The following is a 26968-nucleotide window of genomic DNA, read 5'->3' as shown; positions in this document are numbered from 1 at the left end:
AATTAAATAAAAGGTCATCAGATATCAGCAGAGTCTGTATGATTCATATTAACAGATTAAATCTCTCCTAATGAAATGTTGCGTTTTCTATTTAGTAGAATTTCTATTACCCAGTCAGAACAGTATACTATTCTTGGTTACATTAAGGTCAAGTAAGTGCACACACTTAAAGTAGCTAGGATTAGAGTGGCTGCTAATCCAGAGCTTGCTTCTGCAGTGAGACTGGGTGAAAAGCATTACACACTCTAAAAGTTCTCACAAAATGTTAATATTTTAAAATGATATAAATATATTGACTCTAGATATTGTGACCTTCTTGTGAAGTTTCTTCTAAAATAAACAATTTCACATAAATTCATATTCTGAATATATTCACCACCATATGTACTTAGTTCTAAGTTATATTATATTATATTCATATATAATGAGTAAATTTTTTACATATATATTTGGGGGTCCCTAAGCAGGACCACCAAATTTTCTGAAACTCTGCTGTTCTGAATTCCTGAACCAATTATTCCACCATGACATTTACTAATTAAAAAAATAATGCCAATATCAAAGCATTAGTTTTACCTAAAGTATGTGGTCATCATATTCAGTTTCAAAGACCCTCAGATGTGTGCGTGAGTGGTCTCTGGGCCTGTGGGGGGTGACATGCGCCATCAGATTGAACTATTGCTTTCAATCAAATCTACAGAGTTGGTTACTTGAAGTTTTCTGGAAACCAATGAGTGCGGTCCTGAAACTACTCTCAATAGATAAAGGGACACTAATTTCTTAAGAATGAAGAGAAATTCCAAAAATTACATGATGGTTCGCGTTAAAGATCCTACCACACCCTTCTCCGCTCACTCTCTGAGAGAGAGAGAGAGAGAGAGAGAGAGAGTCCGCCATGTTGCACACTGTGGGTGTCACTCTCTCTCAGACTCAGAGCTGATATCGCCATCAGAGCCGTGTGTCCCGCAGCCTTCCCATAAACCACAGCACGGCCCCGGCGAGACTCGGAGCGCCATAAACTACTGTAGATCTCACTCAGAAGGGTATCTGACCTCTAGATTACCCGGGTCGCATGCCGAGCGCTTTATTCTAGCATAAACACTGAGCCCTGAACCAATACAAATAGACGAAGAGGTAAGTTACTGTTTTGTTTTCTTAGCGCTGTCTCTTTTCTTCAGTCTGTTTGCGATCTAGCTAAAGTTTACAGTCGGTATTCCAGCTTCTTTTGTCGAGTCTATCTTCTCCGACTGAAATGGTGCACCACGGCGCTCGACAGTTTCGGCGATATCTCCACAAAGCACCGAGGAGCAGCCGCAACTTTAACGAGCTCCAAGAACAACTCTGTTAACTGTTGGATTCCTAACATTCGTTGTATTTAACGGCTGTTTTACGGAAATACAATACTAGTTTGCGACGTACCTTTTATAAACCCTTTTAATGTTAACGATCTTATGGTTAGGTGGTGATGTAACCAATTTCAGGCTAGTAACGATTACATTACGAGTGTTACGGGTATTGTTTGATATATATTTATATAGTTATATTGTGTGTGTATATATAGTTTACTCCATACATTGTTATAAGTCCAGTGTAATAAAGTATTTTACGTTAACGAATTACACATGGAATTCCCATTTGGTTAAAAATCGACCGCTGATAGTAGCTAAATGGATGAGTAGAGTTTCCTTGCTCGTGCTAAGCTATTCCTAATGGAATATGGGGTATGTCTCAAATCTCTGCCTGCTTCCTTCGCAGTGCACAGCTCGGGTCAAAAACCTGGAGCCTTTGTTTTAAAAAAATTGCTCCACCTTGTTCACTACAGAGGGAACAAGGAGCCGTTTGAGACACCGTGTTTTCGCAGCTGCTAGAACTTTTCCACTGTTAGCTAGAAGGATAAATACAAGTCTACTTACTGTAAACTTTGGATGATTTCGAATTTACCAGTGCTGAAATAGTAAATAAACTACGGTGCATAAATTACGTTTCTTTTTGTATTATTGTCTTACTGCTACGTGAGAAATGTAAGGGTAGTTAAGTTGACTCGGAAGGTTGTACTAGCTCTTAGCTCTGCGTGAAGTTAGCTAGCTAAACGCTAATACGGTGTTAGCAAAGTAGCTAACTGATTCCTGTAAAGAAGAAAAAACACATCAGTTATTCGAGTAAGGAAGTAAGTATGAGACGATTTGATTCGTGTATTGTTAATTCTGTCTCATTGCTTTAGCTGACGCCACTTGCTAATTTCTCATGCTCAGTGCTGAAAGTCAGCTGAGCACCAAACAAATTTTTTCAACAGTGCACCAAATTGCATTGTTGACTCCAGGTAAAACACTTGTAGTTTTGCGTACCGTTTTTCAAATTTTGTTTTAATTCTTGTTTCTTTTTATTTTTAATAATCTTTCTTTTTCTAAGAAATAATGTATACGATTTCTATTTTCTCCATGGAGTTACATGGGCTCTTTTTAAATAATATAATTTTGACATAATGTAAGTAAGTCATTTGAGATGTAGTTGGCTTATTTTCCGTACGTGGACTGGGATGTGGTGTGTAGGTATTATACAGTTTATGTCTACATGCTACGCAAAATGAAGGAAATTAGATTTATTTTGTACTTTGTGCCTGTTAACCATGAGTACTGTATGGGAACTGTTTCTAGCTGCTTTGGTGTTTTTTCCTTTAGCTGGTACTTGCACTAAATCATAGCTGGGTTGTTTGGAGTTCATTAACTCATTATGGGAGCAACTAACATAATTTAGCAAGTTTTAACTTGGCCGTCTTGGGCATGAAATCATGGGTGTGTTTGTTCACTTCATGCTACTTTCTACTAGAGACCAGACTGAAATCCATGTATTCTAATTTCTGTCGGTGTAAGTGAATTATTTTAGGCTATCTGCAAAGCCTTTTGATGTATTGAAGTCATGTGTTTAAAGGGCAAAGGGTTAGGTCAAGTTATTCTATGTACACATCCCACAGATTAATATTAAAAATTTGAAATAATTTGGTAGGCAAGCATCTTCTACATCTTGCTCAGGATCAAAGAGTCTGATATGTTTTATGATTTTATACTACATTTTATGTTTTTCTGTTCTATGAAATGAACTAGTACTAAGGTAGCCATTTAAGAACCAGACTGAAATAATGAAGAAAATCTATTTATTTATTATTGTTATTTATTTATTTTTTTTGTTTAAGCAGTTACATGAGACACCGAGTATGCTTAGGACGTTTAGATGCTTATCTTGAATGTATTTCAAGTCTCAATTCATTTTAAGCAATTATTTTCTTTTGTGTTAACATTACTTGCCATTTTAATGTCTTACACAACTCTTTTAATAATTTGTAGATGATGGCGCATAATTATTAGGAATTTAGTTTTGTCCAGTCTTTTTTTAATATTTGTTATAAGTAATTGCTAATTTTTGTGTGTATTTTAAATGAATAACACTGAAATTAATGGATACATATATTCAATTTATTCAGGAAAGACAAATTAGACACAGAAGGTACAGCTCTCAGGCATAATTGTAAATGGTCCTGGTGTTGTTTGCAAATGACAAAATGGACAGTTGCGATAGGGTAAGTTTATTGTATGTTCCCATGAATACCTTTTTTAGCAAAGTCTAAGAACGGTGACACAACCTGCTGGACAAAACAGTGTGGATGTCAACGTGCAGTGGAACATGTGCACACACATACTCACAAATGTCTTACTTATGATTGTACTTAATAAAGCTACAATCTGTGATTTTTAGTTGTCCTTAGTATTTTATCTGGCATACTTGTTACTAGTTAATGGATTGCTTGCTTCTGGTTGTGCTGGTAATGGGGTGTGGTGCCCAATTTAATACTCAGATCTCTACCCCCTTCCACACGCTGCTTCATTTTCTTTGTCCCCACATGCCCTTCCGCAGATTTGAGGCTTGTTGGCACTTGTCACACACGTTTTTCTTTGTCAAGGTTGAACCATATCAGGGCACTTTGTCTTCTGCACCTGTGCAGTGCAGTAGTGTTCACACTCAAGTGTGTGCAGAGTAGTCAGGGATATTGGTATTCCATGACTACTGGCTAATGATTACTGATAAAGGCTGAGAAGTTTTTTTTTAACATCTATATTGGGCAGATATGTTGATTTTTACAGATATTTCAAACCAATAATTGCTGACTTATTTGTTTTAGTAGAAGAAGGCTAAGTGATGCTTTAAAACAAACAAAACAAACAAAAAAACAGATGAGTATGTAGAAAAATATGTCTCATATTTTTACAAGTACAAAGGCAGTGCTGAAGCACTCTTACTTTGTATTAATATATTGTTAAGTAGGCACATAGCTATAAATTAAATTTCATTTGTTATCATTTTATAAAGGTTAGTTTGAGTAGATATATTATTGCATTTAACTTGTTAATTCATAAGAGTTAGTTTAAAACAGTGACTTGTCTGTATTAGGAAGTTAGCTAACCAAATGTGGCTAGAAATTTTCTACAGAGATACCTTCAGTTTTGTTTGCACACAGTTGGTAGAAAGCTTAAAATGCAATTCATATGTATTTTATTTGTCTATAATTGATGTGGGGTATCATCTTTTATGTAGGATGTTCTATAAATGTGTATATCTGCATCGCTATGGGTATCAGCAGATGTGGACATGTATAATATTGGATGTCAGTTTCGGCCCACAATTCCCAAATTGATGCATCCCTAGACATTATGAGAGAGATGAAGCAGTATTTAAAGCTTTTTGTTGGACTAAAGGCACAAGCAATATGGAATCCTGGCTGTAAACTGTCAGTGGGATGAAGTTTTGTGTAACTGACATTGGTTTAAAAATAATAAGTAATAATGAGTTGCTTAACTGAAGTATTTGAGTTAATAGCAAATTAATTACAGGATTAAATAAATTAATTACAATTATTTGTCCTGCAGAAAATTTTGATTAAAAGTTTGTCTCCCCTATTGTTGTAGATGTGTGTATTCATAGCAATTTATCAGTGCATGCAAACACATCTATTATGGCAAAGAATGTCTGTATATTGAACAACAAAGTTGGGCTATCATACCAATACTATCAGACATTATACTTGACCCTCAAGTTTGTTATATTTGTTTTTGTCTGACCAACCACTGAACGTAAAGCCCTATATTAGTAAATTAGCCATTACTACAAACAAGGAAGAAGAGTTGTAGAACTTGGCTAACATTGTACTGTTTGTGAATTCTGAATTATTGTAACTATTTGCATTACAGTGGGACATTAATCTTGTGCTGGATCATGAAGTTATTTGTTTTATTATTAACGGTGAATATTTGTACAGTGTATGGAAATCAAGCTGGGCTTTCTGTTTGTTAAAACTAAAATACAATCTCCAAAGCAAGAGGTCATTCTGGCCATAGCCATTGCATTTTTATTAGCTCAAATGTAAAATTGCATGGCCATGAGCATAGCGCAACAGTAAATATGTACTCCTGATCTTAAGTCATGTACATGGATGTACATGTAGATTTATTTATTGTATGTCATTGTTGCTGCCATTTTCACCTTTTCAGTTCTAACATATGAATAATTAGGTCCCAGTTTTCTAAAAATAATTTAATGTGAGATCATTCTGTATTGTAGTCTATGCATGTGCGAATGTGTAGGTTTTCCAATGAATGCATGGTAAATGCTTAAAATATTTATTTATGAAATATGTAGGCTATTTGCTAACAGCAAATATATTAGAATGACTATTTGTGTAATTTGTGTGATTTGTCAATGTCATAAGAAACCCGAAGCTTGCTTGGCAGACAACACCGACAACTACAGTTTTATCTCCTTCATTACTGTTCTTCCTTATGATTATTAATTGTACTTCCTTAGCATCCAAATGTCTACATGTGAATTCTTTAGCAGATGTTTTTGTTATTTATTATTTTAATTTTTTTTAGTGTCTGTGATCTTAATGCTGTTTTTGTGCATACAGGCAGCTAAATTGCATTTTAGAAACGTGTTAAGAGAATAGCACAGTTTAGGTGTATAATTTCAAAATGTAGCACAGCACTTCAGCCACCAGTGATTACTTTGTATATATTTGATTAAAACTAAGCTAAATGAAAAGACACTTAGACACTTGCATTTTATGTATTTATATCTTTGTAGATAAAGATAGTTATTTTTATCTTTGTGCCGATGAGGCCTGATAAGCTTTGTTTTATTCTATATTTAGACAACGTTTGAGTGACTTTGTTCATGTGCGTATTTTCTTCTAATTATGAGATGGAAAGTGACATTTCAGTTTTATCAGTTCACAGTCATTGCCCTAATAGCTAGACAATTTTTTTTTCTTCTAAATTGTCAGCAGAAAGGGGGGGGGTTACTTGGTAATGTACTTTCTGTTTCAGTTACAAAATAAACATACCGGATGTAAGCTTTAATCAATGCCTACGAAAGAGCTATGTTTTAATGTGATTTTGTGATTTATAGATAATATTTAATTACTGTAATGATTACTACTGTCAAATACGTCAATATCCTACAGTGCAAGGACATGGCCTTCTTACTAGCAGCTTCACTAACCTAAAATTAGAAGCCGTCAGACTTTGTAAATAACTTTGAAGAACCTGAAGCAGACGTGACAGGATAAGAAATCTGGTCACATTACTTAGTTATAAGAAAGTGGGAAAATTTAAAGTCCACTTTAAATCTCTTAACATTTTAATGTAATGGAGTTAGCAAGTATGACTCAGCGAGAATAATAATATATGTTGTAGCACTTAAATATTGCATGTATGACATGTTATCCCCAAATGCTTTTAGTTCCATGTTGATTGAATATTGTTCTTATAGGTAAGGAGTTTTTATACATGATTGGTGTGCATTTGTTGTCATACATTAAAATGTTTGCCTAAATGTTCCCCAAAACAATGTCCTTGATAATACCTGCCCAGAAATGATTTACTCTATTATTATTTTGATATATTTATTTGGAAGAAAGAGGTCTCGGTTTTAGTCCTTGGAATGCTTTTAAGTTAGAAATATATTATTGTCTCACTTTCTCTGAGGTGGTCCTGGGAATATTCCTGATGCTATTTCATGACCTGTTTCAATTATTGCTCCTTATTAATGGGTTGTGAGATGAAGTCTTTGTAGAAAGCACTCTTCCTCACTACACACTGAACTCTACCCAGAGCTTGGCTGTCTTTCAACACCAATCACTGAGTTGCCTTGATATTGGCAGGGCTCAGACCTGACATGTTCTTTAGTATGGAAGAGGCTGCTGCACGGCCTAGATCCTCAAACAGACCCTGCCTGTGTGCTGGCTTCCTGGGCCCCCGGTCAGAGTGAGTGCTGCTGGATCTTTGTTCCGGCACTGATACAGTTGCCCCTCTCTTCCTCTTGTGTGCTGGGCCTGAATAGGTGATTAAAGCAGCAGATGTTTCATTAAAGCCTGGTTGTATTCATGCGTATGCAGAGTCTAGGGAGGTGGAGGGGGTTGCTGAGGAGGTTACTCTGTATGGACGTTCAGCAGGGCCACCGGAGTCACATTTCAGTGACTTTTAATGAATTTATGGGCATGCCAAGTTATTTTGTGAGCCGTTATTCCATGTCTTCACCAGCTAATGACTATAGACTAAACACATCATTGCTCTTCATTGCCATCAGAGCCTTTCTATGGAAAGATCTGCAGTTAGCAGAGTGGTTGATTAGTTCTCATGTTAGTATAGAGTATTCAGTTAATGAGCACAGTATTAAAATCTCAGAGCAAAGCCCAAAAAAAAATAGGTTTGGAAAGTAGTTCTGATACAATTCTGTACAGTTAATAATTAGCTTTAATTGTCAGTGATTAAAGTATTAAGCATGTGGTGTGGTCCATAGACCGGTGTGTCAGGTGAAGAAAACAGGAGTTGCCTCTGGGAAATAAAATCCCTATCCACTTTCTGGCAAAGTGTTGCATTACTGTAACAGGAACCACGTCATGTCTTGAGCCAATCTCTGATACTCTGTGCATGTAAAGCGTTTGTGTGTGTGTTGATTATGTTTCAGTACCTGGATAGAAGCCTACTACACATTCTGTGTTTGGAAAGCACACAGCTGTGACCTATTTCTCTTTAACTGACTTGGGGGGGGGGGTGTTTTTAACTTTAAGGAGCTGCTGGTGCTGTCAGGAAATGTGTTTGCTAGACTTTAGCTGCATATGCAACTTTGACACAAAGGGCAAGAGTTTTGCCCCAAGCTTATAAGCATGACACAGATTGAACCACAGTGGGTTTTTTATGTATTTATTAATTTTTTTCCTCCCTTATATATATATATATATATATATATATATATATATATATATATATATATATATATATATATATATATCACTTAATGTAACAGACAATTTCTTTAGGTTTCTTGAGTTTGAATTTAACTGCTTGGTTTTGTGTTCCAGGTAATGGAGGAAGTCATCATGCTGATTCCTGTCACTGTGTGGAAATGGTTTTAACAGGCATTGAGTAACAGAGGGAATTGTTAAAGCAAAGAACACAACTTTGGACTTGCTGAAAGCCTTCTGACATAGGAACTTGGCTTTGAGGACTGAAGGAAAACCTTTTTTTTTTTTTTTTGCTTTTGAGGAATTAAACAATCTTTTTCCATTTGAGTAGTTCACAAGTATATTTACAAAATGCCAAGCTCTACTATCAGGAGGCAGATGAAAAATGTGGTGAATAACTATTCAGAGGCAGAGAAAAAGGTCAGAGAAGCGACCTCCAATGACCCTTGGGGGCCCTCCAGCTCGCTGATGTCGGAAATCTCTGACCTCACTTACAATGTGGTGGCCTTTTCTGAGATCATGAGCATGATCTGGAAAAGACTAAATGACCATGGCAAGAACTGGAGACATGTGTACAAGGCCTTGACGCTGTTGGACTACCTGATCAAGACTGGCTCGGAGCGTGTGGCCCTGCAGTGCAAGGAGAATATTTTTGCTATACAGACTCTCAAAGATTTCCAATACATAGACCGTGATGGCAAAGACCAGGGCATCAATGTGAGAGAGAAGTCAAAGCAACTGGTTGTGCTGCTGAAAGATGATGATCGGCTGAAAGGCGAGCGCTCTCAGGCCTTGAAGACCAAGGAACGCATGGCTCAGGTGGCCACCAGTGTTGGCAGCAACCACCAGATCAATTTTGGCCGTGGTTCCAGCCAGCCTAACCTGTCCACCAGCTACTCAGAGGAGTACGGCAGATCAGAGGGTTCGCCAGCATCATATCACGGATGTAAGTTGACTGACTATGGAATGTTTGTGCAAGAAATGTAATGTCTTGTGTAAGATGGGGTTTTGAAATTTTGAGTTTGAAGGATTTTTAGTCACACAGACAAAGTAGTGACTTATTTGTGAGGATATTGTGAAATAATGTTGAAACAATGATCTGTGAGTTGCTGCACTTTTTTTAACGTAGGAGCCATATGCTTTGTCATTAATTTTTTCCAAATAATCAAAACATCAGCATAGATGCATTTATATTTTACAACATCAGGTTTTGGAACGGAGTAGTGAATATTTTTTGCTACTGACAATGTGAATTCTGGACTATATAGAAGCTACAGGTTGTTGTTCAGTACCAGATTTAAGGTATTATTGTTCCCAGTTCTTCCGTCCTGATTTGGCTAAATAACAATCCACAGGACTGTAATAAATGACAGTGCTTCCTGGGTTAGTGGTCTATTGCAGTTATTAAATATGATTTGAACATTTTGACCAATTACAGGAAATTGAAGCAGTATAAATGATAGAGATGGATGTGACCAGCCAATTTGCTCATTACTTCATTCCAATAAAGAGTAGCATGTAAGAACCTTTTAATTTAACTGTAAATACATTACTGTACTCATACCATACTGTCTTAAATGAAAACAGTGCATGTAAAAAGTGAACAGAACTTTATCAGTAAAGTAAAATTATAAGTAATCAGTTAACATAACTTTATATAAAGCTTTTTTCCCCCTCCCCTCTCCCCCCAATGGTTCTGTACACAATTCTGTAATACATAATATGAAACCAAAACTTGGACTGAGCTTTCATGTGTGAAAATGCCCCAAGTCTTTCTGTGATAGGACGGTACAGACACATTTCTGTCATGTTATGTCCAGATTGTTAATGTTGTTGAAACAAAGTTTGACAAAAATATTCAATTTATATACTTATTTTCAAGCAATTCAGATTAAACGTTATCGGAACAGTCACAAAACATGCTCAAAAATTAAGTTATCATTTCACATATATATTATCCATTATCCTTGTCTCTCTGTTTAACAACCAAAACATCAGCTTCTCAACTGTGTATTTTATCGTATTGACTTCTTCGGCAAAAATGTGCATTGGAGTATAGAAAATCCGAATGAGCTCAAGAGCGTGTGCTCTATAAATAATACTCTTTTAGAAGTAACCATTATTACAAATCCCAGTCCCACCTATTTTTATTTATTTATTTATTTATTTATTTATTTATAATTACACTTATTTAGCACCTTTCTAGATAACTTAACAGTCAACACTGCTCAAAACGCCATTCCATTCAACACTTAATCCACACACACATACAATGGTGAGAAGTGGCAGCCAAACGCGTACAGCGTACTCTCAACCAGGTACGACCATCCACCTGGAGGACTGCATAGGGTACTAGGGTTTCACCTAGGAAAGAGTGCCAATCCATATCTAGGCATACACATTCTCCCACACATACAGACATTCATTCACATACACACTCATTCACTCACACCAGGACAACTACTCGAGAAGCCAATTCACCTAACCTTGACTGTGGGAGGAAACTGGAGACCCCAGAGGAAACCCACGCAGACATGGGGAGAACATAGAAACTCCACCCAGATAGGGCTTGAACCCAAGATCTCAGCACTGGTAGGCGAACTTGCTAACAACCAAGCCACCCACATTTCTTACTGCAGTCTAACATTTATTTACTACTTCTTATAAAATGACTTCATATTTTACAGATATTAACGTTTCACACCAGTCATCACTTAAACCCCTAAACACTTATCCATATTTACAACTAATTACCATGACAAAAATTCCATTGAAAAATGCTTAGCTTTAACTTGACAGTTTCAGTTTCATTCCGTTTGTAAAGATCTATGAATTTGCAGTTAGTCCCCTCCTCTGTCGCCACCTGCTTGCTTGCAGCTCTAAAGACCCTCCCATTATATGAACAGGATTTGTTTCTTTCAATGACTGGACTGTAAAACTTGGACTGTGTGCCTCCATTGCCTTCCATTCTACATAACATAAGCCAAGCTTGTCTGCCATGTTGTCAAATTGGACACCAGAGTCTGTGCAGTACAGGTCAGAGGCAGGGACAGACATGCTGCCTCATTTGGGTAAACCTGGCTAAATGTGTCAGCCTGTCAATCACGTAATTCTAAATTGTAACCCTGTTTTCTTATGACATTGCAGAATAACATTAAAATCTTGATTTCTGAAGGAAAATTAAAAAAAAAATCCAACATTAAGACGGTGAAAACTGTTTGGAATTACACACTAGAAATATCATAGAAAACACCATACTTCATCAGTTAGCAACATGCTAAGTACATATGTTAAACCCATGCTAAGCCATGTGGGGGTTTCAATCTCTTGCCTGTGTGGTGTCTGACACTGCATATGAAGCATAGCTAAAATTTGTGACTAAACACGTTGGTTAGGACTTGACTTGGAGTCATGAAATTTTTGCTTATTGCTCCAGTGCAAATCTAAAAAGGTCTCAAACTTAATTTAAAGGGTTTTTTTTTCTCACAGCAGAAACCCATGGGGTTGACCTAGCCCAGGATTAGTGTGTTCTCCACTTGCAGTCCCATCGTCAGGGAGTACGCACTTAGACCTCAGTCTGCACTGAGTAATCCTTTAAGCTGCAGACTGGGGAAACTGTATTTCTGCTGTTGCTCTTCAGGGGCTGTCTCCTCAGCTATGCCCCTGTACTCACTGTCTGCAGGTTCTGAACAACTGTCTGCTTCCATTTTGCTTTGTCTTTACCTCGTGCCATTTACAGGAAGCCAGAATTCCTGAACTCCCCGAGGTCTGTTGCTCTTTTCTGAGCTTCTGTATTGAGTCGAGGAAATAGGATGCATCTCTGGTACCCCCCACCCCCCCCCAATCTCTCTCATATACACACACACACACACACACACGACTGAAGAATTTTATAATCTACCCCAGGGAAGCCAGCCGCAGGAGAGTTTACTCACTCTAGTATAGGGGCAGATGATATAACAGATTTAGCTAGAAGTGTTTATATTCGGAGCTACTAGAGCATGATCAGTGGTTTTAACTTGAAAAACCTGGAGAAATTAATTTAGAGCTCATGGGTTTTAATTTTTATTTAGTTATTTTTTTTGTTCTATGATGTGCTGCCACTTGAGAGGATACCAGGTCAGCTGTTTTATTTAGTGCACTTGGGGTGTTACTTTTTCGCTTGGTGTGATTTTCATTAAAAGGGGGTTCTAAAACGGAAGTGCAAACAGCTGAGTCATTAACAAAAGGGGGAAAATGGGCCACAGCAAGAAAAGCTAGGCTGTTAGCAGTGGAATGTTTTACATTCCTGTGGAAGCTTCCTGCTATTGTCATTCCAGAGATTGTTAATGGACATTCTGTTAGTGAAATTCACACTTTAAATTGTTTTTTTAAAAAAAGATTTAAGTGCTCAGGAATTACAGGCAGATGACTGAAATTTGATTTCGGAGCATTGTTACTAATTTTAGGTCTGCTTTTTGATGCTTCATGGTCTTTGCATATGGCAATGTTATGTAACAAAATAATTATAAAATAGGATAGATGAAGCATAGGAAATGGTTGTGATTTCATGTCTGGCCTGAAGAGTGTTTGAATGGGTTTGGTGCAGTGATGGTTCATTGACCGTATAAGGTGGTATTATGTGGAATGTTCACAAAAATATCCCATGTTGTGGGACCATGGTTCATACAGCTTTGTAAATAAAGCAGGACAGATTGAAAAGTGGGCAGTCATTGTGTCCTTCAATAGTCATCTTTTGGGTTTTCATCCATCATCATAAGCTGAAATTTAGAGTGACAGTATAGACACAAGGTGACCGAACTTGTTCACAATCCTCAGTGTTTAGTTTGACATTTGTCTGATTTGATTTATTTTGTTACCTAGTGGAATATATGACTCTTTAGTGGAACTGCTGATGAAAATGTCTAGAGTGACATTTCCAGCTCTTGTGTGTTTGTCTTTGAGTCAAGTCATTTGAAGATATCAAAACATGTGGTTTTCACTGTGTACAGTTTCCATGTTCTCATTAGTCGGAACAGTTTTCTGTAAGAATTGTTCTGCCCTCAATCTTTCTGCTGATTTATATCAGTGCTCATAGACATGCATCAGTACCCCTCCCCAGCCATCTTGTTTTGTTATGTGGACTGGAAAACCCCTCACAGCTTGCACCATTAAAATAAAAATGTATCTGCATGTTAGAGCCCTTTGGGGCACTGGTAGGTGTATAAACGCAAAGGAAACTATTAATAGTCATGTTGACAGTGAAATATCATGTTAATGAAACTTTGTTTCAGCCAGATTCATTTCTCTTTTTTTTTAATCTGTGCCTGTAGTAGCTGGCCAGACTGAGGCCTTGGATCAGTAGTTGTAGCTTTCGGATTGAGCCATGTTTTAAATAGCCATTCTTTTATCCAGATGGACTAATACAGTCTGCTATACTCATTCAGCTTGTTATCATTTCCAGCCAGTGGGACCATGTTCATCTCATATGTAGTGCTTAAATCTGATTTTTGAAATGTAAATGACGCAAGTTTGCATTCATAAGCACAAGTTCAAAGATCAGCTTTTGCATTTGAAACTTATTTCCTCCCATCAAAAACAAATTTCGCTCTCTTTTGGAAGGTCTGTGAACTTATAGGCTCTGAGCTTGGTGTGGGCGGTGAGTATGAATATCTAGTTGACCTTAAATTGTCTAGGCCTCTTCTGATAGAAGTTTGAGGTGGCCCAGCTGACTGAGCTTAGCTACTGTATGAGTCATATATCCACTCTGGCCCAATGAGGGTGGAGCAGGGAGACACTCATGTCGTAATCAGGGATGTCGCAATTCTCCACACCCGTCGCCTTTCCTCCCTACCCTCGTCCCTGCCCTTTCTCCCAAGCAAATGGCCCCTTTGCTAGTATTTTCCCATCAATGCTGGTCCCTGTAGGTTTGATATCAGGAAACTGTGCCCATCTGTCTCTCTCACTCTCTCTCTCTTACTCTCTCATGTTCTCTTTCACTCTCTTTGTTTCAAAGGAAATGTATCTGGAGTACTAATGGTCACAAAGCTTTTATGGATTGCTGGCTCACAGTCTATCGATCACTGCTGCTTTACTCTCAGACATCTCAGAATAATGAGTGAGCTTTTAAAAGGTTGGCATATTACCACAAATATTTTTCTCTGACCTGCGGCAGCCTGAAACAGCTCTATAAATAATCCTGATCGGGGCAAAATCATTTGCGTCAAATCTGCTAGCATACGCTCACAAGACCTAGTTCTGTCATTCTTCACATGCCTATAATCTAGACTTCACAGTGAACGAGAATACCCAAAAGTTTTCTTGGTTTTTATGAGTCTATATGTGCTCTGAGCTGACATGACTCTGAAGCTTCAGTTTATTCCAAGGCCAAGCACATGACCAACCTTAATCCAATAAGTTCATATGGAAGTGGTCGCAACTGGTTTAACCACAAACCTATAATAAATGTTTTCAGCGTGGTCTGACCTATCTGGTATATTGCAGACGGATGTTCTCCATGTTGGCCTGAGCATGGATACAAACTGGCTCTTACCTAGGCTTATGCTGATCAAGACGCACCAGTGGACAGCACTTGTCCCTACTGACTCAATCCTTGTATATCAGTATACAGAGGATTAAAAGTCCCTGACAAGGCCATGGTTTATTTTGTCTTTCTTTTATCATGGATGTATTAACGGTAATCCCATATGCAATCCTTCAGCTGTCCTGTATTATTTATTTTAAATATTAACTATTTTATTTGCTGCACAAACAAACAAACTAATAACCCAACAAGATGGAACATTGAATAATGCATAGATACGGAAAACAGGTAAGTTCAGCTAATTAGAGCCACCATGTCACTTTGCATTCCCCCCTCTAGAGTGTTCCACATGTAAACAGGGAGAAATAGAAGTTCCTACACCCTTTCACCTTTTTAACGTCACACTCGGTCATCGTGTGTACCTGTTCTTCCAGGTTATGTGGCCTGCAGATGGATGGACCTGCTTACTTACTAATGTGATGTATACATTTCTTTCTTTCTTTTTTTTTTTTTTTTTTTTTTTTGTCCCCCAGCCACATCACCCAATGCGTCATCAGAGCTTGAGCAGGCGAGGCCACAGACGAGCGGAGAAGAGGAGTTACAGCTGCAGTTGGCACTGGCTATGAGCAGGGAGGCAGCAGAGCAGGTGTGCTACATGTTTAATCATCTAGTTGAAGAGTTGCCCATATTTTAGCCCAGCTGGGTATTAGTTATCACATTTAAGCTTTATGCCATAATTTATCTATCTGTTGTTCATGTTTCATATGTAATAAATACTTAATATTCTTGTATACATAAGTGTGTTTTGCAGCAAAAGGCTGCCCTTGTGTTGGGTGTTACTTGCAATATACTTAGTAAGTGAAATTTACTAAAGAGCGACACCAACACAGAAATATAAACTCTCACAACAGCATAGGGCTCTTGCTTTTTTAAATCTTTAAATTGCACTATTTGGGGATGAGTTTGTTGTTTGGGAAAGAGCACATTTTACATGAGGTAACTTTACGCATTTTACATGAGGCACTTTTTCCTGCATGCTGCCTCTTCTCATACAGTTAATTTTTTTTCCTCTGGTCAACATTTTTATTCATCCCTGATATCCACACTACATCTGATGAAATCTCTTGCTATGAATTTGCTACTGTCTGCGGTTTCTATAGTGTGGATGAGAGGAGTACATGTTCCTGTACTACTTCAGTTCGATATAAGCAATGTTCATCCGACTTCTGACCAATCACAGTCATTGCGACGCATAGTTACAAATCTGGAGAGGTGAGCATCAACGTGTTGCCTACGGTGTAGGGTCGATACAGAACTATAAGTTTGGCTTAAGGCGTAGGCTATGTGTCAAGTCAACGCATTCAAAAAAAGTATAAATTGGTCTTAACCCATCACTGTTGCCTCTGGAAGTGGAATTTTGACAAAGTGAATGAATCAGCTGTATCCCAGCAGCTGTTTACTACCTTTTGACAAACACATTGATTGGTTTGTTGCCATTGCATGAAGTTATTACACCTTCCATTTTGCCATCACATTTTCAAACCTACATTTTTTTTTGCTTTTTTTTGTGTTAACATTTCTTTAAATTTTAATATGTATTTAGTTCAATATCTATTTTAAAGATGGGATGAACCCCTACAAAGCAGGTGCCATGGACCATCAAAAGTCACCAACAGTTTGGTTAATTTATTATACATTGAGCATCCATCATCCATCTGTAGGAGCAGTTGGAAATACAGTGGAGGAAAAAAAAAGGCTTATTTGCCTATATATTTATGTAGACACTGCATACATTATTATGCTGTCCACGTCTGCTGCACTGAACCTGTTGCACAGATCAGGCAAAGTATTAAATTGAGATTGGCATGTGCAAGTCTGCACGGCTCCCTTTTCTGTTGCTGTGGTTCACCCCCCCCCAACACCCCAGGGTGTGTGTGAATAAAAAGGCTAATTATCCTGATCTTTTGGACTTTTCTAGCAGTTCATTACTAAACATTATGTAGTTCTGTGTTACAGATGAGTCTTCAATCATGTTTTCATGTGTATACAAATCTTACTCTTTCGTATCACATTCTACAGATTGGGGGAAAAAGCTTTTAAATGAGAGCTGTTAAAACTGCGATACGGAAAAATAGATTTTGTTCCGTGAGTGTTTATTTAAAACTAGAGGTAGGGTTTGAAAGAAAATGAGAAATGTGACCTTCCCCCATCCGCATGCCTTCTCTTTCCCCTGATTACAGATTACACAGATCCGCCAAGCTGACTTTTCTTCCGGTGGAACTGAGCCAGAATCGGGATATTGTTCAGTTTAGGCTACAAATTAGTTTTAAAGCAATGCGACCGCATGTCTCACCGGGATTTGAAACTGTGATTACACATGTTATAGAAGTGATAAAGCAGGGGCAGTTGATGGGATGTGGAAGTGTAATGTTCCTTGTAGCCCAGAAGGCACTGGAAAGCTCATCTGTAGTTAGCAGTGTGTAGGAAGTGTGCTTGTGCTTGGACATCTGGGTTGAATTTCCATACAAATATGCAGACCCACTGGTGGCAGGAGGTGTACTGTAGGAGGTTCCTGCAAGTCCTTACATTGCTTACAACCTCCACTTTTCGTGGTTCTTTGATCATGGCTGCTAAATTAAAACATTTTATGTAACTTGGAATACATCATGAAAATTTACCGACAGTCAAAAAGTCCAAAAAATGGAGTTTAGATGAATTGGCTACTCCTAAAAATTGTCAGTGTGTGTGAATGAATGTCTGTATGTTTGTATGCCCAGATATGGTATGTATGCCCAGATGGTCACTCTATCCTGGGTAAACCCCCTAGTACCCGATGCAGTTCTCCAAGTGGAAAGTTGTTCCTGATTGTTCTGCGCTTTTGGCTGCCAGTTCTTGCCTGTGTGTGTTGATTGAGTGTTGAATGGAATGGCATTCTGTATTGATTGCAAAGCATCCTTTGGTCTCTAGAAAGGAGTTATGTAAGTGTAACTATTAAATACATATAAAACTGCTTAATGCATTTATGGCTGTTAATAAGATGAGTATGGTTTCAGGAGTGTTCAGATAATTAAATATTGGTGTCAAATTGTGAAATACCTTTTTTCTTTTCCCCCCAGCGCTGTGTAAACAGTTCAAATCCTAATTTCAAATCAGATTTGAGTCTCTTTCATTTGCGGTCTTAGTGCTCTTATTTTCTTGTAAGCATGTGCTTAGTGTTGTGGTCATCAGGCAGCCCCGGCAGCAACATGAATGATGTGTCTCAAATGGCTCTGTACTTCCTACATGGTCTACGGCGTAGGTGAGGAACTATGACAGTTCACCAGAATGATGAACTCAATTATAAAAAAAAAAAAGAAGCAGTGGGGGTGTTGACTGAATATTATTGAATTGGTGTTAGATAAATTGTGTAGTACTGGAGTAGTCTTGCACTTAACATGGCCAAGAACAGCGTACTACTGCAGGAATGACACGCAAAATTGCCAATCATAAGTCCGCTCTTTTGGCATAACGTGTAAGAGGGGAGGCAGCCTTCCCGATTCACGTCAGACCGGTAAGAGCCAGGACAAAAGAAAGTGATATACGCAGCTGGCAGAATTTTGACAGTGACACACTGTCAGCTTGTGGGCGGAGCATCTGTGGCTAGTAGTGGAGCTTAGAAACTGTTGGACCTACATTGTGCATTACACAACGCTTGGGGACAGAACCACATAAACCTTATCAGTGGGCCTCATTCATGAAATGTGAACAAAAGGAAATTGCAGGCAAATCGTTCATAAATCTTTTTTGTGAAAAAGATTCAAAATAGATTCAAAATGTTTATAGTCTCAATATTCGTAGGTACAAATAAAATTTAATGCTCCTGAAAGAGCGTGAAGTGTGCGTAATGTACAATATAAAAAGTCTCATCTGACATACCTGATTTTTTGTTAAATGTCATTAAAATGTATTTAAATATAAGAACTAAACAAGTAAATAAAAAATAAAAAGCTAACAAAATTTTACAATCAGATCTCTTCCTAATACAACCTGCTATTAAATGCAACTTCCAGTAGCTAAAGAGCAGTTGTTCACTAAAGTTAATTATTTTTAATAATCTTGTTACTGGTCCATCATTTACTTATGGATTATTTCAATATAAAAGAGTTTAGGGGCTGTGACACCCACCTGTGAAATGGCTGAAGTGGCGCTGCTACTAGGTTTAACAGACAGAGCTCCCCAAAGTGAATTTTAGTGTCTTTCGAACTGTTTGACTACATTTTAGATTCATTCTTTTAAAAATAACGTCCAGCAGATCCTATGCTGTTTCCAAACCTGTACAGGCACCTTTGCTTGGCTCCTTAGAAACAGGAAAGTTTTTGTGTGTCAAATTGCAAAATGATGGACTGTGTCGTCCCCATGGCAAGACAAACACAGCATGTGTAGTGCCATAATATAGCTAACCAGAACTTAAGCTTAAAAAACAAAGAATGTTTATCTTTGCCCCGTTACCCCAATAATGGGCAGAAAGAAATGCTATCTCTGGTGAAAAGCAGCAGACAGTGGGAAAGCATCTGTGACGCTACTGTAGACTGGTGTCTTCAGTAAGCACATGTAAGCTTCAGGGCATTTAGGAAACTCACTAGTCCTGTAGTAATTGTAATGGTGTTAAATATGGATTAAAGGGTTTCACCACTGAGGAGACATGAAAAATACTTCATTATAGAAGTCCCTCTGATTAAATGTAATTCACGGAAAGGCATAATCTTTATTAAGGCGTTGTGATGTAAACATGTATTAACGCTGATTGGTTATGTAGCATATCATGTCAAATCAAATGCCAGTACACATGAGGCCTTACCTTATGGGTACATTCATTAATGATTTTTTTTATATCTTCCTCATACCAAACAGCTTGCAATAGTTTATCAAATGTGAATAAAATATTCTTAAATGTGGCAATAATTTGTCATACTCCTCTGGGTATGGCTTACCAAAAGCTACATGGTTTACTGCTGAGTTATGACTAGATTGTAATACTGTCTGCTATTGCTCTCCACTGAGGGACTTATGGCCTCATTGCAAGGTTTTTCCTTCCTTTCTTTCCTCATACTCCAGTTCAGAAGGGGAAGGGGGTGGTGTGCTGGGTGTGGCTCATTGTGTGTTGTCACCTTTTTATTGGAGGAGAGCTTCATCATGTTATTGATTGTGTCTGTGAGCATCAAGCATTATTCATAGTAAAGTGGCATGTATCATATATTATTCAGGAGTGCCTAGACATATGTCACATATTTTATTTATGTTCTTTTTTCATTCAATGACATCAATCACTAACAGCGATTTAATGGAAATAAATTGTGAAGTAATACTAATTACGTTTGGAGATCTAGTAGATTGTATGTCCTATAGCATGATTTACTTTTCTGTGTGGCTGTGTTTAGGAGGAAAGGATGCGCCGTGGGGATGACCTGCGGCTCCAGATGGCCCTGGAAGAGAGCCGCAAAGACTCCACAACAAAAGTGTCCAAAAAGAAGAAGGAGGTAGGCAGAGTCTTACTGGATGTGCTGAGCTATTGATGAGTCATCATTAGAGCAGTTACTCTTGTGCACAGCTAATGCATTTCCCTTTATTGTCTCTGTGCTCTAGTACATTCAAATTTTCTCTACATTTTTAAAGCAGTGTTCCTTCAGCTGAAGGACTAATGTCTTTTTCCAGTCATTTAAAATAATATTGTTTTCTCTTCTTGTTTTTCCTTGCTGTCTTACTCTATGTCCCGTGAGTATTTTATACTAAAGCTGTAGAGAGAGAGAGAGTGTGTGTGTGTGTGTGTGTGTATGTAGCAGTGTAGTGTTTTGTGGAGAGATCTCTTTCTTTAGATGCCTTATCAGTTGTAGAAGACAGCTTCAAATACCAACTGTGTGTATGTGTTTCTCAGCTTCCACAGTCATCTTTGATGGATCTGATGAATGCAGTCCCTGAAGGCCCTGCTGACCCCTGGGGAGCTGGAGCTGGAGCGGGTGCAGCAGCAGCTCCACCTTCAGACCCCTGGCAGAGCTATGGTAAGACAGGATTTCACACTCAAAGATACAAAGGTTGTTTGTCATTGGCTATTAATACCAGTTCAATTAGTATGTGTTTACTCTGTGATAACTCTGTTTTAGGACTTGTTGGAGCAGTTATATTTAGTAGGCGTTCTTTTGGCCTATTTTGATTGTTATGCTGAAGCAGATGGTTCCCCCCAGGCTCACTGATCCCTCCTCTTTCTCTTTTGCTTTCTCATGCTTTTACTATTTGTCTCTCACTTTGCTGTCTCTCTCTCTCTCGCTCGGCCTTTCTACCACTGCCTTGCTTGCTCTTGCTGTTCACTCCCTTGTGTGTTGGCTAAAAAATGCAGCCAGGCTGGTAGTAGTGCATTCCCGTGAGTGCTAAACAAAGAGGCTCAGTATGCAGATTTGCAGGTGGAGTGCCCACCTTGCCCATGAACAGATCCTCTGCTTCCTGCTAACAAAAAGTTCATGCATTGAATATAAGTCCCAGAGTCTCTGGAAAGTAACAAATATGGGACTAGGCAAGGGGTGGGCAGTTTGCCAATATTGGGTATTGTCTTATGTCAAAATACACTTCTGGACATATTGTGATAATGCACTGACCATAGTCCTGTTTATTCAGAGTTAATACAGAGTAGTATATTAAACATAAAGTTGTTATATATAATTTATTTATCATATATATAATTTCTCATTTCCCAGCCCATCAGACACCCAGAACAACAAAAAAAAAACTAAATCTCACAGCTGAAGCACTCATTCAAAATGAAAATAAAGAAGGATATTTTTGGGACAATGAGACGACATGATCGGACAGTTCTAACTTGTTTGGCAGGTTTTCCTCCCTTTTAACTAGTATTCTCAACCCTACTTTTTAAGGTTTTTAGTTTTTGTTTTAGATCTTTTTTTAGTTCTTTCTTTAGATGTTTTAGTTCTTTCACTTGTTATTGTTGGTAGTTGTCTTTTCATACTTAGTTTTTTATTTAGTTAATTTTTATTTACTTTGGAAGAGTGATTCATATCATGACTAATCTCAAGAACCTTTCAAGGCCTAGGATCATGTACACTCTCTAGTTATGTAATTGTGGGGAAAATGCATCAGAAAGTGGTTGAGAAAGGAGATTACTGGATACAAGAAAAGCCTGCCAGTTCAGAATGACACACTTTTTACATTTTGAATATTTATTGGTGTGTCCAGGTACTGCCCCTAAGCCAGCTGCTCCTGTGGATCCCTGGGGCCTGCCCAGTGCTGCCACTTCAGTCACTCCCATGAAGAGTAGTGACCCCTGGGGGTCAGCCCCTGCTCCTGCAGCTGCTGATCCCTGGGGTTCAGGGCCTGCTATGCGCCCTAAAGCCACTGGTCTAGGTGAGTTATCACTCAGGAAGTGCTAAAAATGCAATGGTACACTGAACAAATTTTAAAATGATCCTCACAGTAGTTGTGGTGTTTTTTGTTTAATTTACCATTGGGGGAAAAATTATTTTAATTTGTTTAAAGTCTGAAATAAATATTATGATTATGATACATGCTCATGTCACAATGATTTTTGAACATATTATGGATATTGTACTTAAAGGCAACATAACAAAAAACACTTTTTATAAAATAGCTCTCTGGTCCGTTTGCACGCTGGTAACTGGTCTTAGGTGTTTATGAAACCCAGGTGTCAGTAAACAAAACAAAACTCGGTCATGCTAGGCTAGACATGCTAGGTTTTCTCTCTCTCTGCTCACAACATAAAAACAACAAACAGACCTTCAGACATTTAAAATCATGAAAAGACATGAGGCTATTTCTTTATCCTTGCTCCATAGGTGGGTAATATTGACTATTTTTTGTTGTTCTTGATTATTTAGATGTGAACCCACACTAAAACCAGGGAACTGCTAACTGCATGAAAGTAAACACAGAGTGAAAGTGCTACAAAATAAAACAACACAAGTTCCAAACAAGTTTCCATGGTAATTCAAACAGTGAATAAAAACTTACAGAGAAGTTGAACTTCAGCCGCTTACAGTCGTTTTTCTCCTCTAACTTACTGTTCCAACTTAAAAGACAGAGCTTCTGAATGTAAACAAACCAGAGAGAACTGCAGTTCACCATAAACATAGATGTTGCCTTTAACACTGAACAACTTCATGGTTAATTACAAAAATCGCAGTCATGTTTAATTGCATTTAACATGGTGCAATATGTGAAATTTTGAATAAAAATTATATAAAAAATGTATTTTTAAAACTTTGTAGTACTGGCAGTATGCCAGCTTGTAGCTTTTATAGCAATACATTTAGTTAAAAGTGAAAATGGAAAAAAATCACGTTTTTGCCATAAGCCTACCTCTGCTTATACTTCATAAGTTTTGCCATTGTATAAAACTTGCTGTTGACCTTAAAATTTGTTGGATTTTTACCACCAGATTCTTTTGATCTATTCTCCACACCAAACGGTACCTCTAAAGAAGATCTCTCTGATTTTGACAGTCTTCGCACTTCAGGCTTAACAGGTAGATTCCTTTTGATTTGTAGAATTTCTAAACCTAATTACACATGTTAAGCAAACACATAATTCCAGGAAAAAATGTTAGATGTCAATATAAAATGAATAATACAATTATAAAAAAGAAATATGGTTTGTTTGTAGGGGATGGAAATAGAAGCTCATCATTGCCCTTACAGACTAGCAAGTCTGCTAGTCCTGACATGTTCGACATGCATCCAAGTGCCCCGACCAGAAAAACCCCTGAGTCATTCCTGGGTCCCAACGCTGCCCTGGTCAACCTGGACTCCTTGGTCACCAAGCCTCCTCAACCAGCTCCTGTTTCCAATCCCTTCCTTGCGGCAGGTAGATTCTATTCCACCACGATACTTTTTTTTCCCATTAGCTATTTTGATACTCTGGCATGTGGCCATATGTTTTCTTTTAGTAAATTTCTGTCTCTGAAATCTTTGTTCTAGGAGTCACTCCTGCCCCTGCAGCTCAGGTGAACCCGTTCCAGGTGAACCAGCCCCAGCCACCTACCCTCAACCAGATGAGAGTAAGTCCTATGATGGGCATGTCTGGTCAGGGTTTTGGCGACCTGGCTTCAAAAAGCAACGACCCTCTACCTTTGTCTTCTCTGGCCCCTATTGGCACTGTCGGAATGATGCCTATAGGTGGCATGGCCCCACTGGCTCCCATGGGCCAGATGATGCCAGCCGTGGGTATTTCTGGCTCCATGTCTATGCCCCAGCCACTTGTGAGTGGAGTGCTGCAGCCTACAGGCACTACGGCCCAAGCTGGAGGCACCACTAATCCCTTCCTGTTGTGAGAAACACTATAGGCTGTCATTGCCTGTCCCCCACCCCTCTTTCCAATGGTATAGACAACATAGTCTGATGTGTTCCCCCTGACCGATGTGCTATTTTGAGACTTTCTGGAGTAGCAGTGGTGTTTACAGTTTTTACATTGGCAGGAGATGCTCTCTTCAGCCTGTTGGAGGTAGGTACCATAGAGTGATTGGTATTTTATTTTTCTAAATTTCTTCAAAAGGACAGAAAATGATTGATTACTGTATCTCTAGGTGTGATATTTCTCACCAGTTTTAGTTTGCCTTTGCTTTCCAAAAGACAGCCTCGCATTCAAAGGGGTCCCACTTTGTAACTTCTTTTGATTGCTTGTTTTTCTTATCGGGGGCCTACAACTTTAGGGATTTCACTTTCTCTCATTTCTTTCTAATTTGTAGTCTTTTAAAGCTGTATAATCGCTAAAGCTAACCCTTTTTAATCAAAGCAGCCTATATGTTCTACACAGTGCATATACACTATGTGTATTTACAGTACGCATAAGTAGACAGTTTAGAGTGACACTATCAGTTTACACAGTAATAATTTTGATGTTCTAAGCAGGGATTTTGCACACGCTATGAGACCTTCTTTTGACTGTTGGCTCACCATTAGTCCTTAGCTTGACAACAATGATCATTGTTTAAAAAAAAAAAAAATCGACTTGCATACCAGGCATAAAAAAATATATGCATGGCACACGTTTTGATAAATGCTAAGGACTTGGAGGAATTGTCCAAAACAGCAGCCTCACGCCTCAGTGGTTCCAAATCTGATGCATTGGAAGATGAACTTCATACTGAAGTGGAAAGGGTTTTGTTTTGTTTTGTTTTGTTTTTAAACGCATTATAGGGAATTGGTTACCATATCATTGTGTGACTCCACTTTTTATACAAATGCCTATGTTTTGTTACTGCTTAAAATCCTTCACGATAGTTAATTGGTTGAATGCATTATTTCAGAACTGTTGTAAAGCTCATTCTTTGCACAGCTTCTCATCACACCCTAATGGTTACTTTTTGACACAGCTAATTATTATTATTATTATTATTATTATTATTATTACTATTATTTTATTTTTTGTTGGGTCAATCTGAAATGTGATTTTGTTCCAGAAGTCTTGTGTATTAATGTGTTGAACATGTATTAGTTAGCATTGAAGGAACAAAGGGAATTTGGAGGATGAGTTATGCTATTTTCATCAGGTTCAAATGCATCTTACTGTTATCTCTATTATAACTAATCACTGTTACCTTATGCGATCAGTTCTATATATTTAAAAAGCTAAACATTTATCACTGCTTGCCGTTACAATTAAATGGCAGTATGCTACTTATGTGTATGAAAAGCACTAATGTGCTACTAGTGTTAGAATGAGGTGGGACATTTATACACATTACATATGACTTGTTACGTTGGTGGGGGATTTTTGAGTAGACTGAAGTCTTTATTATTTAATTTCCATTTTGGCCTCTGTTTGAGTGTTTCCTGTTTTTGAGCTGTGGTCTTAAAGTACTTTGGACAACGATTTCCATAAAAGCATCACTGTGTATCTATGGGACCTTCTTGCAGCAGAAGGGGATTTACAATGTAATCTACCCGAAAGATCAGAATCTTGGCCTTCTAATCCCTTAGACCATATCAGGCAGAAGTTTTATCAAAGGTTTGATATACGTACCCGTTATTTAACATGAGATGTTATACACTATTCTGGTTTTGAGTCGGATTATGTAGATATTTTTGAGGTAAATCTTCTACTTCTTTATGGTAAAATACTTTGTCATCACAGATAATTTACTTAGTAATAAATGGAGAAATTTTATGATTTTTGAATATTGTTTGTCTGGATTTATTTGAATTTTTTTTCCACCCATGAAAATGTATTTCCACCCCACAAGCACAAACAATGCATTTTCTCTGCCCAAATGTAGTTACCAAAGTCAAAGTGCTTGTGATATGAGGTGCTGTTGTAATTTTATAATCCCAACAGAAATTCCTTTTTAATTTGGGCCACATCTTAGTACTCATGGTTTTTGATACCACTGCCAAAATATAGGTGCTTTTTTGCGCTGTCCTTTTCATTTTGTGACCTCTGCTGGAGATGCTGTGGTAGTACTCCCATAGTGCAGTTGTGTAGCAGAGCCTGGGTGTTTGTCATTAATCTGTGACCATACTCAGGCTTTTCAGGGGAAGACAGCTTTAAAATTTGTGCGGTGAATTTGTGATAGAGAGGATTGTTAATGCATTGATCTTGCAATGTCAGACTCCCCTGCTGATGAGCATCACATAGAATTAAACAATTAGTTATTTAAAAAAGGATGTTGAAACAGTTATGCAAACATGTTTTGCCACTCGCTTTTACTGATATACAATCTCTAGCTCAGTTCATCCCGTCTCATTTTGCTGTTACTGTTTGTGTATCACCTGTTTTCTGTTACTATGTACTCATAAAGCATTTATTGTGGAGGACTAACCTTGTAAATGCATAAACAATTTTTTTCTCAATGTTATTGTGTCTGTATTTACCAAACTGTCTCATATTACTGGGAGCAGGCTGCTTTTTATGGATATGTGCTCAACCTGTTGGCATTATAACTGTATAATATAATTTATCATTTGTTCTATTGTAACATATTGTTCTGTACCTTATTTCTGTGTAATGGTTTTGTAGGAAAGTCACATGGCAAATGTGATGTTTTAATGCCATCTAAATCAGCAGCAAATGATAAAGGACCTGTAGCTGCAATGGTAAAAATAAACTGTATCACTGACATTTGATTTTAGTCTGTTAATGCTATAAATAAACAC

General features: G+C 37.9%; 1 protein-coding gene across 2 annotated transcripts; it reads left to right on the top strand.

Annotated features, from left to right (window-relative positions):
• The first annotated feature begins 898 nt into the window (after nt 1–898).
• On the top strand, nt 899–26968 carry epn2 (epsin 2). Of its 2 annotated transcripts, none has more exons than XM_066674802.1 (9): nt 899–1134; nt 8411–9239; nt 15350–15462; nt 20234–20332; nt 20737–20851; nt 22038–22205; nt 23257–23343; nt 23481–23681; nt 23795–26968. In XM_066674802.1, the coding sequence occupies exons 2-9, from the start codon at nt 8645–8647 to the stop codon at nt 24145–24147; spliced, it is 1731 nt and encodes a 576-aa protein (XP_066530899.1). In that variant the 5' UTR covers nt 899–1134; nt 8411–8644; the 3' UTR covers nt 24148–26968. The 2 variants fall into 2 exon arrangements, with proteins under 2 accessions (XP_066530899.1, XP_066530898.1); XM_066674801.1 differs by having other exon boundaries at nt 20728–20851.

Source organism: Hoplias malabaricus, chromosome 6, assembly GCF_029633855.1.
Source record: "Hoplias malabaricus isolate fHopMal1 chromosome 6, fHopMal1.hap1, whole genome shotgun sequence".
In the NCBI taxonomy this organism is placed as follows: Eukaryota; Metazoa; Chordata; class Actinopteri; order Characiformes; family Erythrinidae; genus Hoplias; species Hoplias malabaricus.
Note: the sequence above shows the minus strand (reverse complement) of the source record. Positions and strands in the feature narration are given on the sequence as shown.

Excerpts from the sequence above, each read along its gene's own strand:
- epn2 (XM_066674801.1), top strand. The coding sequence starts at position 8,645 with ATGCCAAGCTCTACTATCAGGAGGCAGATGAAAAATGTGGTGAATAAC. Across the intron at positions 9,240-15,349 it reads GCCAGCATCATATCACGGAT|CCACATCACCCAATGCGTCA; the intron begins GTAAGTTGACTG and ends TTTGTCCCCCAG. Across the intron at positions 15,463-20,233 it reads GCAGGGAGGCAGCAGAGCAG|GAGGAAAGGATGCGCCGTGG; the intron begins GTGTGCTACATG and ends GGCTGTGTTTAG.